We start from the raw sequence: 20,822 nt of genomic DNA on the forward strand, positions 1-20,822 counted from the left end.
GTTTCCCCATTTAAATAGACAAAATAGTAACAATCTGGTCTAAACTTAATTCCTGTTATTAATTATAATAGCATTCTTCATTCATAGTCACTGTAATTTACAGTGTTATTGGTTTATTAGCTGTTTATCTATTTGATTCTTCTTTGTATCTGAAAGATAGATAAATATTTAAGATAGCTCATGCTGGGAAAAAGACTTAGCAGTGGATGTTTTTATTGTCTCTTATGTGGGTTTATTTTACAAGCTATTTAGTTGATAAGTGAATTCAGATGTTTTTTAGTCAAGGACAAATGCTTTCAACCTTGTATGGAGACTTGAAATAAAGATTGGATCCAAATCATAAAGATTGTTTGATCATCTCTTAGTTTAAAAGCCCTGATGTGTTCGCCTTCAGTTTACCTTGTGTCTCCTATATCAGACTTTTCTTCATGAGTCAAATGGATCCCTTAAAAAATGACAAACAAACAAACAAACAAACAAACAAGCAAATTACAAAAAATCATCTCAAGTATAATGACATCTCTAAAATAGTTATGTATGATATGTGTATGAATTGTGTAATATGAATTGTGTTCATGTAAAAAGGTTAATATTATTTTAATATATATTTTATAGTACATAGATATATATCCATAATAGTGACGTACCAAACCAAACTGACCCAATTGCGAGCTTAATTGTGAGAGATGTGAACTTTTAGGTGGAATTAATTAGTTTGGGCTAGCAAGTTAGTTACTCATATTCAATTTGTGGATTTCTGTTGTGGACTTCAGCTTTATGGAAGTTTATCCCTTTTTTTCAGACATATTGACTTAATCTTGATATGTAGTTTTTTTGGCAGTAAAATGGATATTCGTTATATATTACAGTTCATTTATCCCACTGATAAAAAATATATATTTTGGCAATTATCCAGGATAGGTTATCCTGGTAGCCTCTGCTTACAGAAGATGTGCACAGTAGACATCCTTTTCTGCAGAAATAGTTGTACGAGTAATATGTCCTTCTGAACACAGCCTCTTTTCCCTCTTTCAGATCCTGGTGCACGTGGGCTTTCTGACGGAGGAATCCGGTGATGTGTTCAGTCCAAAAGTGCTGAAAGGTGGGCCGCTCGGAGAGATGGTCCAATGGGCAGACATCCTCACCACCCTTCATGTGCTGGGACATAACCTCAAGATTTCACTCTCGGTCAAAGAACTGCAGGGGTGAGTCATGTACTAATGCTACTCCGTCTCCAGACATGTTACCTCATCAATATTCATAAGCTAACCGTCGCCTTGGTACCATTTATTATTTGATGACCTGTGCAGATGCACTTCAGTTGCAGTGTTTTGATGGTGACATTGAGATCTGCACAGATAATTGAATAGTTAAAAATTGAAATGGAATTTTCCATAAAATATGTATTTTTTTATAATTTCATTGATAGCTTCACAATATACAAACATACACAATATATTTGTTTGAAAACACAAACTCAAATTTAGACTTTTCTTTATAAAGTATGTTAAATGCGCTCATTTAAATAAATACCTCGCCTTAAGCACCAATCGTGCCAAAAACAACAGGTGGTCCTTCAAATCCCTGCATTCAATACTAAGAGTGTGTTTCAGCACCATGGACAGCTCCCGTATACACACAGCAATCTGCCAGTGTTTGCGCGAGTTTAACAAAAATATGTCTGGAAGATTGTAAATCTCTTTGTTTGTACTTGCCTTGAATGCTCTAAGATTATTAGAGCTGAAAAGAAGGCTATTATTAAATACCCCAGGAGTGACACCTGCTTGAATGTGAGCATGTAACCTGTCAGACTTTGTAAAATAGTTGACAAGAAAGCAGTAAGTGTACACTGTAAACGTGTAAACATTTAAATGAGCTTACAACAGAAAAAAAAGGTTCCGGTGATAAAAAAGGCAATGTCGAACATTGAACTTTACTGTCTCTGGATGATCCTAGTGAATTTAAATTAGCTGAAAAACTGAAGCACCATGACAGCAAGTTTCTGTTTCGCTTCATGCTGGACAACGACTAGTTTGACCTTCTCCTGCGCAAAGCGGCACTTTTTTTCTTTTCTTTTGATGTGACATACAGATGTGACACTTTACATGGAACGCATAGCCCCAAACCATACATTGTTATTTTATTCTGTGGACTACTGTTTTATGTGAAAAAGCCCCATTGTCCCCATAGAGAAAATAATTATGACTATTTTAATTATTATGGGTGTAACGGTACATAGAAGTCACCTCGGTTTGGGGGTCAGAGTTCGATACATTTACATGCACATGCAAACGGAAAGAAGGAGAACCAAACTAAAACACACGGAAACTAAACAGAAGTAAACATTACTGTTACACATACGTCACATGCTGCAAAATGTGTTAACATTTTAAGGCGAGACACTACAGGTGAATACGGTAAAAATTTTAACTAGCAGATATCACCATGAAACCTTCCCAGTTGATTACCTACATTAAAGGTGCATTAAGCAACTTTTCATGTTAAAAATACCCGTTTTCTAACCCATACATGCTTAAACAATTGCCTGATGGGCTGAATGAGCCCTTCTCTGATCACTGAGATTGTCTCTATAATCCTGTAAAGTAAAATAAATAAGAGGGATTCGGGCCGGAATTTAGCACGCTCTATGTCTGGCAGGTTTGTGTATTCGCCGGCATTCTCCGTAGAAGATGGATTGTAAGAGACCTGCTTGCATTTATTCTCAATAAGAACTTCTGTAGACATCTGACAGAAATAAAGTCAGTCTGGTTAGTAATAAGTGAAGCTGGTAATGCTGTTTGTGGAGTTGTTTATTCCTCCTCTGCTGAGATCTTCACAGATTTAATGTCTTCTTTTCTCTTTAGTGGATTTCATCTCAGGCTGTGAATGAAGTCAGTTTTAGTTCTTGTGTTTCTGCTCGTCTCTTTTTCTATTCTCTTCTTTCCTTCAGTGATTCTGCTTGTTAACAGGTTTATTAAGGCTGAGATGACTCCATATTTAATAAACGCAGGTTTTGTGGTTCAGATAAGGTCCTGTTCTGGTTTATTTATTTGCTCTTGGCTGACATGTGGCATTGCTATGGTCTGCTTGTGGCCCAGATCTGGCAAACAGGAGCGGTCCACTCAAGTGCCGTCATTCCACGCTGCATGTGGGCCAGATCCGCATTCCACAAGTGCCAGATGTGGGCCGGATCTGGGCCGAAACAATGTTGCTATCTGGGTAAGGGGGCGAGTCTTTGCGAATGGTCAATTGTATCAGTCCAATTTGAGAATACTGTAAATCGCTCCGTGTTATACCGTATGCGAACTAATTCTGCAGGTTCACTGGAAAGAATCAATTCGTTCAAGACATCCTATCATATAATAGCGTGGCGGTATATTCAGCTCGAAATAACAAGGAACGACATGCTTTATGGAATGTAGCGGAGTAAAAAATACAATATTATTCTTTGGAATGTAGTGAAGTCAAATTTTCCAAAATAAAACTACACTGATAAAGTACAGATACTTGAGAAACGTACTTGAGTACAGTAATGAAGTAGAAATACTTTGTTACTGCCCACCACTGTTTTCACGATACATTGAATCTTTGGATCCAAGATTCAATCACAAGGCGTAAAATGATACCTGTCATTGCAAAGACACACACATTTTCTGCTGATCTTTGGCTGGGCTTCGTAGGGCAGCAGACGGGGTCAAAGTTGAAATTGTTTGAATGCCGTGTTACAACGCTCGACTGGAAACATGGCGCTGGAGGTAATGTTGTAATTGATGTTTGCTCTACAGTTTAATGCATTAAGCCGTCCCGACGCGAATCACGTGGAAGGCCTTCACACAAGCGTCTGCCAGTCGACAGTTCCATCAGTCCTTTGAGAGATTATGCCATCCTCGCTTCACCTTCTAAAGTTCAGCGTTTGGTTTTTGCCAATCTCGCTAACTGTCAAACCTGAAATGTGTGAAAATTGCCTTCAGTTACAGTTTTTTGTTGAACTTGAAGACATTCTTCTTTAATCTGTTTTGTCAGAACATGTGAGGCTGCTGGAGTTACTGCTCTTGCTGATCCGAATCTCTGTCAGGCTTCAATGTGATGCTTTGAAGTCGGATGAAATGCAATTTCAATAGTCTTTTCATGAGGAGGGAAAAATTATTCCTTTATTATGATCTGATATGTCTATAAATTGGCCAGTGAAATCACGAAACACTTACACACTTTACAAAGTCTTTGTATTCTGTGAGTCATTTTAAGAAATGCATGTATTGCTCAAGACATTTCTCTGCTCAGATTCACTCGAGTGAATTAGTAATATTATTATTTAAATAAATGGTTCCTCATCTCTTGCATTTACTTAGCTGGGACCCGAGCCATATATGGACCAACATATATCAGGCTGTATCCCAAAACCCAGTAATCCTTCTAAGGCAGCATCCTAACTAAAATAGACCTTCATAAGTGATTTCAAAAGAGTTTGTTATTAGCATGTTGCTAAGCTAACAATGCAATGCCAAATACCCTTTCAACAAATATCAGTTCACTCGACGACCATATTTACGATGACTATTATGGGCGTGCAAGGCCAATTCATCTCGAAAACAAAACATGTCGCCAAACTCACATTTAACCCTCTGGAGTCTAAGGTGTTTTTGGGGTCCTTGAGATGTTTTGATATGACCTGATATTTGTATTTTTTTCAGTTGCTTATAAACATATTAATGGCAAAGGTGTAATTACACTCTATTTAGCACGAACATGACTATCATAATATCTGAGCAACATGCATGTACATGTTTGCATTTTTGAGAGAATATTATTTATGCGTGGTTATTCAAAAAACTCAAACTTAAATGTTCTGATATAAGACCACAAACGACCAACTTCACATATTCCCACAATACTTTTGACTAATGGATCTTGTCGGCTAGAGTATTTACTTCAAAATTATCTGAAAATCATCCGGGCTAATCGTTCACATTAAACAATAGATTGATTTAAATTTTGTAAGACACTTTTTGTTTGGAAAGGCAATATGCAGGTGGGCGTGAATGATCCAACAAGGTCATGAATAATGTCCTCATTCACACCTGGAGACAAAGAAGGCCTGCTAATGCTGCAGTGCATACTAATGAGCCTTAGGTGTCACTGTGGCTACAAGAAAAAATGCAAAGACAACACACACACATATATACATACATATATACATACATACATATATATACCGGTATATATATATATATATATATATATATATATATTACTACAGAATTGGTTCAGAGTTGGAAACATCTTGAAAAAAAGTGTATTTTTCCACAAACTGTATGCTTGCAAATTGTATAATATCCAAGGTAAACATTTCTAGTAATTGTGCAGTTAATTCTCATTCGTATTTTCAGAAAGTTTTGGATTATGTAGGCTATCCTCTCCCCAAATTTGTCACTAATAAAACACAAAAATAATTTATAGAGAAGGCTTATATTGACCTTTTAAGATTTTGTTTGCACCTTGTAAATTAGGTTTTGATGTGGCAGTAAAAGCTTTATAAATAATCTATCCAAAACGAAATTTTGTCTTTCATATTTCGTCTGTAACATATGGTCTTTTATAATATATATTAGGGCATAAATGTTAATTTGCAGTTTAATATGTTGCTATACAAATACATTTTATTTCAACGTATTCAGTCGATTTTTACTCATCTCAGTAGGCAAGATAGTTTGCTAAAAGCGAAACTCGCGCGAGCTGTAGTAAACAACAGCATGCGCCGTTCATTCATTCAAACACAGAAACGCGATTCAAATTGAAACAGTCTTTTGCGGTTTACAGACACCATTTCATATCGCGATTAGAACAAAGCACTTACTGATGATCTGCAGCTGGATCCGTTGTTCGGCTACTCCAGCACGTTTGAGGTAAAATTTCCAGAATTATCACGATATTATTATTCCTCGCAGCGAGTGTGTTTTCCAGCTGTTGTGGGCGTTGACTGGTTTGCATGTGTTGCTCCAGATTATCTGCGTTTGAATAGCGCGCGCTCTCGATGGGCGTGTCACATTAGCGGAGTAATGAGGTGGCAGAAAGATAATGAGCACAGCTGATCTCTCGCTCTTTTTATATAGATTACATAAACAGAGAATATTTGTTTTAGTTTTGAATTAGATAATTTAAAACTACACACTTAAATGATTATAGAGATATATAGCTCATGTCTGAGTGAATAGTATTCGCTGAGATTTGTTTAAATTTAGAAACGTGCTTCAGAAAAAAAGTTCACGGAGACGGAGAGGCATAAAGCACTCCCTGTTTACTTTCTTTATTTTACAAAAGCACAATGTTTTATTTCGATTGTAAGTGGACACATAAAAAAGTAGACATTTAACAGCTTATTTTCTCATATTTCTTAAGGCTGTATGACCAAAACTGACTGAGTATTTTAGGTCTATTTTGCTGCTATGTAAAAAAAAACGAGCAAAACGCGCCCGCGCGTTTGCCGACCCCAGGGGGTTAATTAACAAATCGGCAACAATATCTGAAATAAACTGACCTATAATGTAATTTTTTTATGCAGAATGTACTTACAAGCATTTATGATATACTTTAATATTATTTACATTGAAACTTGTATGCCTTGTAATGATGAAGTTGTATTTTATTACATTTAAACTATATTAACTTTAAATGTAATATTGGAAACACACTACAGCTACACACTACAAGTACTTTACATGTGCATTAGTATGCTAGTTAACACATTAAAACAAGGGCACTTTAAAAGTTGACAAAAGATGATTTAAAATTAATTTGTTTAAAAGTGTACTTAATGGAACACTCCACTTTTTTTGGAAATAGGCTCATTTTCCAACTCCCTAGAGTTAAACAGTTTTACCGTTTTTGAATCCATTCAGCCGATCTCCGGGTCTGGCGGTAGCACTTTTAGCATAGCTTAGCATAGATCATTGAAACGGATTAGACCGTTAGCATCTCTCTCAAAAACATGACCAAAGAGTTTCGATTCAGAAGAGTCAACTCTTTGGTAATTTTTTTAGAGAGATGCTAACAGTCTAATCAGATTCAATGATCTATGCTAAGCTATGCTAAAAGTGCTACCGTCAGACCTGGAGATCGGCTGAATGGACTCGAAAACGGTAAAACTGTTTAACTCTAGGGGAGTTGGAAAATGAGCCCTTTTCCAAAAAAAAAGTGGAGTGTTCCTTTAAGTATGTTAAGAAAGTGTCTCTCTTTAAGAGCATGGCCTTTTATTGAATTAATATTATAGGATCTGCAAGTACAGTTTTTAAAATGTACTTGTATGATTTGAAGTACACTACAAGTGCACAATCAATACAATTAAATGTACTTCTTTTTCAAATGGGTAAAAATAGATGGACACAATTTAGGTAAAATAGTCAATTTTAACTAGATTGAGCATGGTTTTATCTATTTATGTACTGAATAAATTCTAAATAAGGCCATTCTCCCTCTTTATCCTCATTTTGGATGTATGTGTGTGTGTGTGTGTGTGTGTGTGTGTGTGTGTGTGTGTGTGTGTGTGTGTGTGTGTGTGTGTGTGTGTGTGTGTGTGTGTGTGTGTGTGTGTGTGTGTGTGTGTGTGTGTGTGTGTGTGTGTGTGTGTGTGTGTGTGTGTGTGTGTGTGTGTGTGTGTGTGCATTCTGAGATTGTCTTCTCCACAAATGATACATGCAGTTCTGCCTCAACACTCGTCTAGAACATCACCTCTCTATTTGACTCAATGGAATATTTCAGAAAAGTCCAGCATGTCCTGATTCTAGCCACATGTCTTCTGACTCTCTGAAATGATCAGACACACACACACACACACTCAACCTCTCTGATGAGTCTCACTAAGGCAACATGCTCTGATTGGCTTCCCCTCTTGACCGCATACCCCGCGTGTCCTCTCTGTGGGGAACAGACAGATGCCTGTTCTCCAGCTGTTGCAGGGGTTTATGATACTCTCTCCTCCACAGCAGCTGCTGTCCCTCTATTCTCATCTTTATTCCTGCTGGCTGAATGCTGTCAGTGTCAAAGCAGAGCGCAGATACACAGCATATACGCGAAACTCTGATGATTCCTGTCAAAAGCCCAGCACACGTTACAAGAAAGAAGCTTGTCATCCTTTCATGTTTTAAAATATCACGTAGCTGCCCGTTTCAACACAGGTCAATTCTCACCGCAGTTATGAAAAGTATGCATGGAAACCTGTGGAATGAGATTATATTAGTTTCATTATATTATTACGGGTTACAATGATTTAAGTGTTAAAGTTTGCTTTTATGCTGGAATTCATAATTGTACACAAAAGAATGCACAAATATACACTTTTAAAGCTCCCAATCCTGTACATTGCGCACATACATAAGTAATTTAGTGTTAGTCATTTTATGCACAAATAAGTTCAGAGCTGTTTTCATTTGTGCTCTACATCTGAATATATGGAAATGTGCTTTTGCATTTTTAATAGCTCTTTAAAAATATTTGAGGTCACACTTTAGATTGGAAAACACGTGTTCACTCTTAACCCTTTAGAACCTGAAGCTAAAATGGGTGTTTTTCACATGTTTAGATTTGTTGACTGTAAAATTATAAAACAATGCGCTATCTTCATGTCCAAGGTGTCATCTTTTTCAGAAAAAGATTAGCTTTCAACAAATTACAGTTATTGACCATTATTGTGTGTGGTGAGTTTGTAAATAGAATTTAAATAGAATAAAAAAATATATTAAAAAAACGAGAATAAATGTTCTGATTTTTATTTAGAAAAAAACCTGAAAAATCACGAACGAAATAAACTAACACTTTTAAGTTGAAAAATGAAGTATAATACAACTATACAAGTCTTTTTTGTCACATTGGGTTGCACAGTTTTCATTTAGGACACTTTTTCACACACGCACACATACAAATGCATCCATTCATATTAGGCACGCACACACACACATGCATACACCTCATGTAAAGATACGTGAAAAAGTAACGGCCATCCGCCTCCCAAGTTTAAAAATCATCCCAATCCCCTCTTCTGCTGTCTACGACTTCTTTCGCCATGTATTTGTTCGTGTCTTTTATTATTTTATGCAATCCAAAACACTCTAACCTGCCGCGCTTCGTATCTCTCGGTTCAAATCCTTCCTTCCCGCTCTGCCAGAAAGCTGCTGTCATTTGCTGACGGAAAGCATGAAATTACCGTAATAAGCCGTATATTGCCGAAAAGCGCATATTGTCTTCTGTCAGGAGCAATTTGAATGGTTTTGATAGTGCAAACGGTTGAAAAGTTACGGTACAATGAATACAGCTTGCTGATCTGTGTCGGCGACGACACGTTCGGTTCTAAAGGGTTAAAGGTTTAGTTCACCCATGAAAATGATCCTATAATTTACTCACCCCTATTTGTTTAAACCGTAAGAGGCTTTTACTTTCACCTGAGCTTACGCTACTCCTACATCCTACCTCATGCGTCGGGTCAGAGGTCACTCTTTCGCTGGAACTCGACTCGACGTGAAGCTCTCGGCATCTCGATAACGCCACGCTGATATTGATCCTCGTTTTAGTTCTCCTTTTGTCCCAAAGTCTGCTTGCCATAATGTTTAAACGAAACATAAACAGCGTGCTGCTAGGCGGTACAAGTGGATATTACGTCATCGACAGGCGACAAGTGAACAGGGACGGGCACTTTTAAAAATTTCAAATTTCTCTGAATTTACAAATTCTTGGAAAGATTTGGGATGATGGAAGTACACAATTGAAAGAAATATATAACACTGTGCAAGAGTTTTTATGATATTTTGATACAACATTCTTACATATTGTACCTTTAACTATGACTTTTGCCTCTATAAACTCTAACTAATTACTGCTTATTAATAGTTAGTAAGGTAGTTGTTAAGCTTAGGTATTGGTTCAGATTAAGGGATGTACTGTAGAATATGGCCATGCAGAATAAGGCATTCATATGTGCGTTATAAGTACTAACAAATAGCAAATATCCTAGTAATATGCACGCTAATAAGCAATTGTGAGAACTGGTCCCCAAACTAAAGTGTTATCCATTTGTATAAATAATTGTTAAATAGCATTCTGTGACCATTCCAGATATACAGTAATCATTGACACACTGACAGTAAGGGCGGATAGTGTTTGAGATGCCGAGTTTATCAACATCAGACCACGTCATGTTTCACTCGAGCATCAGTCCACCTCTCCGTAAATCTAAAAATCCTTTCCGTAATGAATGACCGTTGCACATAAACATTTCATAGGTGTCAGCGATTGACTGAAAGCTTGTCGTTCTTTCGGCATTGTGTGAGAGCGCCATATTTTTGCTCCACGCATGCAAACACTTGTGACCTATGTGTGGTATAAAGTACTTGAAGTACCTGTCGAAAAGAAAAGGTCACATGGCATCATGAATAATTATAAGACGGTGCCTTCACATAGGACAAGGCTGTGCAGCCTCATGAATAATTATGAGACACTGCTGACATAGGCAAGCACACACTGTATACATTCTTTGATTTTGCCTCTGTTCATTTCAAACCCAGAAGACAAGAAATGCACCCCGTTTTATCAATTTTCATAATCTCTGGCCAGTTGTGTAGCTTAAGGCGAGACACTACAGGTGAATAGGGTATTTATTTAAAATAATAGATATCACCATGAAAACTTCCTCGGTTAATTACTTACACAAGTTCATAAAAAAATGTATTACAAGTTTTTGAAATTTGTATGTTTAATTATGCAAATTAGGCATTATCTCATTAAATATTCGCAATTTCGCATATATTTTCGGTAGATAGATCTGAAGATAAAGCCAGGTGCAAAATTCTTTTTTCATTTTGTTTACACACAAGATGAAAAAAGATATTCAGAGGGATTTCAGGATATATGCTTTCATTACCTAGGAAATCAAAATATACTGTCCATAGCCTTAAAAAATCGATTATTTAATTTTTTTAATTAAAATGTCACATAAATCAGGCCAGGACTGATTTATTAACAAATCCCTCTGAACATATCTTCAGAATACTGCTAAGTGTATAACTGGAAAGTTTGGTGTACATCGGTGCTACATAGGCTGAGATGTTTCTACTGGAGAATGACAAAAAACTCATTTTGAGAAAAAGGCATTTAAAGATTTGTAATGTAAAAAATAATACTTCTTTAGTGGAAACAACTATTTACCGACACAATATCTTATCAAATTATTAGCAACAACAATACAAACCACCTAAATCACATCAAAACTTATAAACACAGCATTTATGGCCTTCAACTGAGGCAGAAAAACAGTCAAACACACACATCTAAATGTCAGAGCGCGTCACGTGATGCATCTGAACGAATCACGTTGTCAGAAATTTCGCTTTTAGGGTTAAATGCCCATTGTACTTTCACGATTGGTCGCTGCTAAAAAGGAAATTACCATATTTGGATCCGACAGCATTGTAAAGGAGAGAGAGCGCTTAGTTTCCAGACGCGTGTGAGATTAAAGGAAGAAGACAGAGATCGCGGAGCAGCGGGATGATTCAGAACGCCAACTTTTGTTGAATTTCGGAAAAATCTACAGACGCAAATAGACAAAGTGTAGTAAAATAAAGACCTAAATGTGTATTTTGGACTTTTTTTCACCACAAGTCTGAAAGAAGACATGTTATTGAAGAAATAACCAAAATCTCAAAATTGACCAGTGAAAAAAAAAAAACGATGTTTTTGCCTGCCGTGTCTCGCCTTAACCAATAACGTTAGGACATCCCAGGAGTATATGACAGCACTTCATCAACACTACAGCTACTCACTAACCTACAACAATACATTGGCTATATATGTAAACGCCCCATTAAAGGTTTAATGGCAGTGAGGGACCGTGTTATAGACATCATTTTGTGAATGACATGGAGTCCCGGGCATCTGCGGAGAACAGGTTCCGTTAGAGGGAGGGCAGAACAGCTTGCAGACACAGTTTGTCACACAAGCCGTCGGATGCCAGAGGTGAGAAAAGAGGCAAAGACAGATGTCACGTCCCATCAGGGATCTCCTGTACAAAATACTGGTAATTATTCAGCATCAGTATAAGCTAGAGAGAAACAAAATTAAGATTAATGCAGTGTTAATGTCATCTATTACATTTCATTCTGTCTTAGAATGTGAAGCAGACTCACACTAGTGTCTATGGGATCTTTATTCCTGTTAGCACTCTTCCTTCTGTCATACTGACGGGAAAATGAGCCAGTGGAAGGCATAAATGGGGTCTCTGCCGTGAGGGGACAGCCGTTTAAAAACTGTCATTTACTACACTTTGAGTTAGAGAAGCATATGTCTGCACTGCGGCATCATCAGTTGCGCATTTCAAATCACCACTGTCTTTCACTGTGAGGAATGTTAATGATGTGCATCATTTAAAGCAATAGTTCAACAGGAAATACAAATTCTGTCATCATTTGCTCACCCTAATGCCGCTCCGAACTGGCATGACTTTCTTTCTTCTGCAGAATCAAAACACAACCCATAATAAAAAAAATAAAAAAAATCCAGATATACCGTTCAAAGATTTTTGATCAGTAAGATTTTTAAAGAATTGTTTTTTAAAGAAGTCTCTTATACTCACCAAGGCTACATTTCTTTGATTACAATTACAGTAAAAACAGTACTATTGTGAAATATTTCAATTTAAAAACGGTTTTAATTTATTATAATATGCTGTTTCCTTTCAAAAGCTACTCTGGATTCTGCGTACTCATAAGCTACCGGAACATTCTTTGTTCAACTGGTTGTGAAGCATGTGTGTAAAAAATGGCAAGAACTTGGCTTAAATAACCTCTGACGATGACGCTCATTAGAATGCACTCGTAATAAGCTATAAGTAGATGTGAAACAGGTGCGCCTTCGGGTTTCTTTGTCTTCGGGGAAAGCATTGTGCCTGTGAGTGTGCTTCCTCTCTATCTGTACACTTTGTTAGGAGTTAGTTTGAGTTGTCAATGTGCAGCATTTCTGAGTGTGAAAAAAAAGTCAAGAGAACATCATGTTCCAAGCAATGAGGAGATGTGTGCATCTCTTTTCTAGGGCCATATCCGATTACGATGAGTTCTGCTTTGAGTGCTTGGGGGAAGAGCATGCTGTCCTCACGTTCGAGCATGGCGTGTGCAAGCACTGTGAGCTGTTCTCGATTAAAGTGTTTCGTGCTCGTCTTGCTTATTTTCAATGACAAGCCACATTAAGATCGGGGGGCTTGCGAGTTGATCTGACTGAGGAGTGGGAGACCTTCCCTTTCTCTCGTTCTCTTTCCAGATCGGGAAGTCCTTTTGAGAGCGCCACCTCCAAGCGCTCCTCCCACGGTAATAAAGTGCAAGAGGAGTTACTCGAGGTGCTGCATCATGAAGTCTCCAGGTTACGGATAGACTAGCCACAGGAACAAGAGTCCCCCAAGCGCTCAAAGTGAGACGACAGATCTCTGTCCAGTGGCCAAGGGGAGGAGCATGAGCGACGGTCTCTCCCCTTTTTCAAGGCTCTCCATGATGAGTTAACTCCCTAACCATAACCAAACCACATTCATCGTGTGTCTTTGCGTCCTAGGCATCGACTTGTTTGGCTATTGTGGTTGTAAGGGCACGTGGTACCTCATGTGAAAGAGACACTTGTGGGCTATCTCTCCCCTGGGAACTCATCGTCATTGAAAAAGCCAGCGCTCCCCATCAAACCATGCAGATCAACATCCACGCTGGTGGGGAAAGCGTTTCAATTTCTGTCTTGCCTTCCAGACTGTTCAGCGAATCCATGAACACAGTCATCAGCAGGTTCCAGGAGGTGAAGAGGCATGAGGAAGCCTTTGTCAAATGTCTTCCCTGTCATGCTCAAGGGGGCTTCTGAGCTTCTGGGCTTCCAGCTGATGTAGTACAGACTATTCTGAGTGCTGGGGCCCCCTCCACTAGAAGAATGTATGCCCTTAAATAGTGTGTTCTTTGAATGGTGGTGTCCAGCACACCGTGCATTCCCAGTTCACTGCCAGATTGTTTCAATGTTGGAGTTTCTGCAGGAAAAGTTGTCAACAGGCACATGTCCCGTGACTCTCAGAGTATTTGTGGCCACCATATCGGCTTGATTGACGAACCTATGGGGAAACAACCTCTGACCGCTTCATTCGTGGAGCTTGGCGGCTGAGGCCTCCCATGAGTGAAGGTTCGTAGGACCTAGCCATAGTCCTTGATGGGCTGGTCTAGAACCCTTTTGAGCCACTAGAGTCAGCACCTGTCTTTTCTAAAGAGAATTTGGGAGAAGTGGAAACTTACTGTGTCCAATTTTATGCTCTCTAGACTTACGTCCAACGTATTAGCCAGTGGCGTTAGTCAGAGCAACTTTTTATTTGCTATGGGGCCGCAACCAGGGGGCTGACACTGCCAAGCAAACAATATCACATTGGGTGAGGGATGCCATTGCCCTACACTGTTAGACCTTACCGGGTTTTTTTACAGTAAAATACTGGCAACACTGTTGCCAGTAATTTACTGTTAATTGTACAGTATTTTACTGTAATATACAGTTTGTTACTGTAAAATGCACTAAATTAAAACTCGAGTTAAAAGTAATTTCACTTGCAGAAACCGACTGCCTATGCCGACACGTTATTTTTTCTCTTGCTGCTTGAGTTGTGTTTTTGCAAGTCACACTTGTGCACACACTCAGTTTGTGAATGATTGCGATTATATTCACTATCATGGCAAAATCATTATATAGCCTTTCCATTCACTAAGAAGTTAATTCTCACTCATTCCGAGTTTAATTGTCAATCAAAAGTGTTACGTTAACACCACTGTGAAACAACAGCAACAATGACTCATTTATTTCTAACACAAGCATAACCAAAAATAACAGAGCGACACTGCTATAGAGAAACACAGAAATATCACAAATTAGAACATGTATCTCAACAATGGTGGGAATACATCTTTTTAATTATTATTAATGCAGCAGAGCATGCTGGGAGTTTTATACTATCCTGGTACCCAGCATGCATTGTGACATGAAACTTTTGATCGTCACCATTGTTGAGATTCATACGCTGATTGTTGATGTCTGTGTGTGTCAGAGTCAAGCAGCAGTTTATACAATTTTAATGCACTATAGATTTCTAAATTTTTCAGTTGACCTGAGTACAGAAATATTGCTGGATTTCATGTTGTAGATTATCTTATATATGGTATTAAACCCATATATTCATAGCTTATATACAAAAATGAGCATCAACTCATTAATGATTATGACATCATCACAAAACCAAAAACTCCTGATCAACTTCTTGACTTTTTATTGCCGTAACAAATGAGCTTTATAAACTCACTGTTACAACAGTCAAAGAGAGATGAATGGATGACATTTTTTAAGTCAAGGTACAAGAGACCAACTAAAGCAAATACTGATCTCCATCATGGTGACAACAAACTTTATTATTAACTAAATCCCTGTTCATTCTCAACAAGAACTTTAAATAAATAATGTTAAACTGGTTTCACACTCAGCGTGGCTGGAAGTCAGTTGTAGTTCTTGCGTTTCTCTTTTTTTCTGTTCTTGTTTCTCTGTCCTTCAGTGATTCTGCTTATCAGGTGTTCATCAGTGTCTCAATTCACTCACTTCTTTTCATTCACTCTGTCAAGTGGACTATATTAGTGAACTAGTGTAGGGAACAGTGAATGAGGGTATAGGGTGTGATTGGGAAAACAGCCTCTGAGTGTCGACTTTGAGCACTGTTAATTCACAGTATATTCCTGTAGGTATATTCCTGTATATTACTGTTTTAATGGAAAATGGTATGATATTGTAATAATTTGGTCTTTTTCTACAGTAAGGGCTAACAGTGTAGCCTATGAGGTGCACGGTCAAGCTTCTCCTCTAGGAGTTAGGGCTCATTCCTCCAGGGGGGTTGTATCCTCTGGGCTTTGGCAAGAGGTGCCCCCTTGCAACAAGTATGTTATGCTGCAGGCTGGTCCTCCCTGCACACATTTACCAGATTTTATAGTTTGCATGTTCATCCTACTCTGGGCTCACATGTCCTTAAGTCGACATCCCAAGTTATGTCTGAGACCTCTTCAATGTTTGTGCGCACACACTACACAACCTTGAGGGGTCCAGACACTTCCCAGTGCAGCGGCATTGGAATTCGGAAAGTGGAAATCGAGAGTAGCTTTTGAAAGGGAGCGTCTCAGGTTACTTGACTGTAACCCTGTTACCTGAAAAAGCAGGAACGAGGTGCTGTGCTTCATTGCTGCACTGAGGGGGGTGTCCAGACGTCTCTTTGGACAAAGTGATAACCTGAAGGCGCACCTGTTGCACGTCTATTTATAGCCTCTCACGAACGTGCATTTCAATGACGTTATCGTCAGATTTTATTTAAACCAAGTTCTTGGCGTGTTTGACACACATGCTTCACAACCGATCAAACAAAATATGTTCCCTTAGCGTAGGGATCTCGTTATTGCTTTTTAAGGGAACAGGTTTACAGTCAATACAGTAATTTGGTCAAGAAATATTTCTGATTATTATCAATGTTGAAAACAGTTGATTTATGTTATTTTGGAAATCATGATACATTTTATTCGATGAATAGAACATTCAAATACTTCATTTATTTGAAATATAAATCTTTTGTATCATTATACGTGCCTTTACTGTCATTTTTGATAAATTGAATGTGTCCTTGCTGAATAAAAGTGTAAATTTATTTACAAAACTGACCTCAAACTTTTGACATGTAGTGTATTTTTTTTGTACAATGAAAGTAGACAAAAATGTCACTTTTACTGTTAACATATTGTGTGATATTAAGTTGTGTTGTTTTGTTTTGTCTTTAGAAGGCTTGGAATACAGTATACACTTTTGACTCTTTGTGTGCTTTTATGTTGTTGTTTTTTTTTTATTTCATTTCAGAATGATATCCCCAGTCTCCATCCACTTTCATTATATGAGAAATAGCCGCCAAGACAGTCTCCCTTGTGATCATGCAGAAATGTGGGTGTAAAATGATGAAATCATTCTGATTTCTAGGCACACTATCCATTCTAAGAATAGGATTTACCTTATTCAATATATGCCGTATGTACTGTATCAAATAATTCCATAAGAATCACCCCTTGTTTATAGGTTGCCGACTGTGAACACATATCAGACGGTTTGTCCTTTGTGTTTATACCTCCTATAGTTGTTCAGGGCTCTCATTATTTTACCCTATAGTCAGTATAAAGGTGCCAGCCTATGTTGCACAGATTTTCTTTGAATACGTTCTCGAAACACTAAAAAAGATTTTTTTTTCTTCATGCATTAGCTGTATTTTTAGTACCACAGGGCACTCACGCTCTTTCTTTCTCCCTCCATCACTGTACTTTTGTTCCGATGCTTTGAAGCTCTATCTAGAGCAGCAGCACTCCAGTTGAAAGCAGCGTTAGGTGCGATCAAGATAACACTGATATGATACACTGCACAAATTCGCTAAGACACATGAGGCCTTCTATGGGCACAAAGCATGTTGTTATATCAACTGCCTGTAAGCGTATGAACGCTATCCTATCACAGAATTATGTATTATGGGACTTGGAAGACAAATCTGTGCCCTGTGGTACAGAGAACGGATTTCCATTACTAAAGCTGTTCAGTAGAGAAATATTCAGCAAATGAACAGTTTATGTATGCCGCTTATGCACACAAGGCACTGAAGATGTCAGTTATTACTGAAATAATAACAATATTATTGCTTACAGGCCTGATTCACTTTACAATGTTATGCTTTAAAGGGGTCATGTCATACATTTATTTTTCCCTGAGGACTGCTTTAAAGATTTTCTGCTCCAAACATTATATTTAAGTTTTTTATTGTTCTTTCTGATTCTTATAATTAAATGTGCATTTTCTGTTTAATCAGCTGTGTCTTCAAGATGTCTATGCAAACTGATTCTTCTCATGTGAAATTAATAAAAGCATTTTTGCCACTATCATACTGGTGACGGTTTGCTGGCAAGTCCAACAAAGTTTGCATTGATCTATTCTTCAATAAAAGAAGGGTCCACTTCGGGTCCGTTCGCCACGGGGCCCAATCAATATTATATGCATAATATAGACGAAATGCGTGACATATGCGCGCAAAACAAATGAGAACATATGCATCACAGCACTGTGAGCATGTGTCCAAGGGTTTTTTGAATCCGATTAAGAAAATAGTCACATTTAAGCTTGTTTTTGTTGTTGTTGTTGTTGTTTTTCCTGATGATTATTATTTCAGGTTTGCACCACCCCTTACAATCTGACTGAGCTCAATTAGAGCGATTGATGTGTTTACATGAAAACTTTTCAATCTGATTGAGTCATCAATGTGGTTATAAACAGACTATTTTTGTTGCAACCTTTTTTGTGTGTTTTTTTGGCATCTCAGTCCCCTTTAGTGGTCCTTCAAACATTAAAGGCAGTTTTCAGTTTTTTTTTTATCTTTTATTCACTAGTATAACATAAAAATAAAATAGTTTTTGTGGAAATTTTACTTTGTTTTAAATGGTGGGCTACTATAGAGTCAAATGACGTCCAGCTTCTCCTCTCTGGACATCTAATGACACAGTAAATTGACACAAAAAGTGGAGTTTCTCCTGATATGTGCCGTTATCTTCTAATTACAATGGATCAAATCAATCGTGTTTAATCACACACAATCGTAGTGATTAAATACTGTTCATTAGACTAAACAAAGTAAACAAGGATATTGAGTTATTGAAAGACAGATAATTAGAGTGCCATCAATTCAGGTTTAGGGTTTGGTTTGCCATGCTTGTTAAAACGAGTTTGGATACTAACATATTCCAGTGCTATATGACCCCTAATTGTAAAGTGTTACCATATATATATATATATATATATATAGCAGATTGATTCTTCTGCTGCAAAGGAAAAGTTGGATATGAATCCTCTACATCACTTAGGGAAATCATTTCCCTTTTTTTCTGGAAATGAAACTTGTGTTACTGTTCAGGGGCCAACAATAAGGTTAAAAAATTCCAGAAGTCTGGCCATTTGCCCCAGTGACATGTTTAGTGGCATAAATGGTAGAATTTAACAACAAAAAAAGTTTCAGATTTCTTTCTACCCACTTATTTTTAAAAAGCAAATTATTAAACAATGAAGTTGTTTTCACTTAAACAAGAATATAATCGCAACCAATCTTCTCCTATTTTTTTATGTATTTTGAGTTACTGCCACTTTCATCAGCCTTTCAACCTAATTGGATTTGTTGTTGTAAAAAACAGTTTGATGTAGAATTATGTCATATTAATTTTATTTTATGGCTTTATAATTTGCAATAATAGATGCATGTTAACGGTATAAGGTTAACTGAGGTTCCTTATTACTTTAGCCTGGAAAGTTGTTCAAATGTGAATGAAAATGCTTCTTTTTTTTTTCTACTGGAGATGAGAAACTTGCTCAGCCTCTTGAGAAAACAGTCTGGTCTCTTATCAACTTTGTATCCAGTCTGAACAAGGTCAGCTAATCTGAATCCTGAAGCTTTATATATACAGTGAACCACACATGCTCGACTGCAATGCTGTAGGAAACTTCGGAATATCTTTTTTTAAGCAAAACCAATATTGTATATTGGAAAAGGATTTATGCTGTTATAAGATTACAATGATTTCCTTTGTGTCCTTTAGGGCTTATTTCTAACACAGCATCCATTTGCTTTGAGATGTTACTGAAGACAGAGAGTAGTGGTGTTTGGGATTTCTGTCTGCATCTGTCTCGCGTCTCTAGGTGTCTGATTCATTTGAGTGCAGTGAGGCGACGCTAACAGAAAAATCTCTTCCATATGACATAAATCGCTGGTCACAAGGAATGCTTCATTACTTTCCTGCCGTTTTTCAATCTGAACCCCAGTGGCTTCATGTGAAGCCCTGATCTAACTAGAATGGAAGTCTTTGGCTATATTTGCAGAGCCAGGGTCAAAATGAAGTGGTACGTTCACTATAGAATATCTCCTTAGGCTTTTCTTTGATATCAGGAGAAAGATTAGTGTGGCTCTGTTGAATTGGAACAGAGTGCAAGGGCTGTGTACTCAGAAGTGTATACTCAGAACATAAACTGCTCCCTCTGCATCCAGTTTGGCCAGTCTTTCTCCCATAGTAAGTCTGATTCCACCATATGCAAGGGGCCTAACAGTGAACCTTGCAGCACTCCCTAGAAACTGATATTGAATTTGTGCCTGGAGACAAGAGTCCTGTATGCAACCCGTATGCAAATTAAATAGATATAATTATGTCAACATAAGAGCAATTGGATTAAAACAACTGCAGTAAAACCTTGTATTAGTTATCCAAGCCTCAAGCAGCCTCAATAATTTCTTATTATTATTGCTGTTGTTCTGCTAAAGTCTGACATGTAATTGAACAGCAGGATGCAGAGTGTATCCATTTTTTTTTTTTACATATAATCAATTTATACTATTCTTTCTTTCTCCAAATTACTAAAAGAATCATTAGATAATTCATTAAGGAACTGGAATGGTTCTGTGGAATCGTAATCGGAACCAGAATCATTCAATTCCTTACTTGTATGTGTTTATGTGTCGGCAGGATTCATTTTTACCACTGCTCACACTTTATGCTACATAACTGCAGACATAGCTTGCTTCACAAGTTCATATTGGAATTTGCATACATCTAATTAAAGCCTCTAGCAGTGTTGAGTTAATGAAACGGCAGTCTGCTTAATACAGTCTTGTGCTCTTCCATTACAGCATATTCATTCTCTCGGTGTGATACACTACCACTTCTCTTGATTTTTCCCCCGTCACA

At 37.6% G+C, this 20,822-nt stretch overlaps 1 protein-coding gene across 1 annotated transcript in view; it reads left to right on the forward strand.

The window, feature by feature from the left end:
* Positions 1-20,822, forward strand: part of mgat5b (alpha-1,6-mannosylglycoprotein 6-beta-N-acetylglucosaminyltransferase B) — a 147,864-nt gene that overhangs the window by 76,562 nt on the left and 50,480 nt on the right. The window contains exon 8 of the mRNA XM_079590347.1: positions 1,036-1,205. Coding sequence (XP_079446473.1) covers positions 1,036-1,205 — 170 coding nt within the window. The remainder of the gene's footprint in view (positions 1-1,035; positions 1,206-20,822) is intronic.

This window comes from Phoxinus phoxinus, assembly GCF_949152265.1.
Source record: "Phoxinus phoxinus genome assembly, chromosome: 1".
NCBI classification, from domain to species: domain Eukaryota; kingdom Metazoa; phylum Chordata; class Actinopteri; order Cypriniformes; family Leuciscidae; genus Phoxinus; species Phoxinus phoxinus.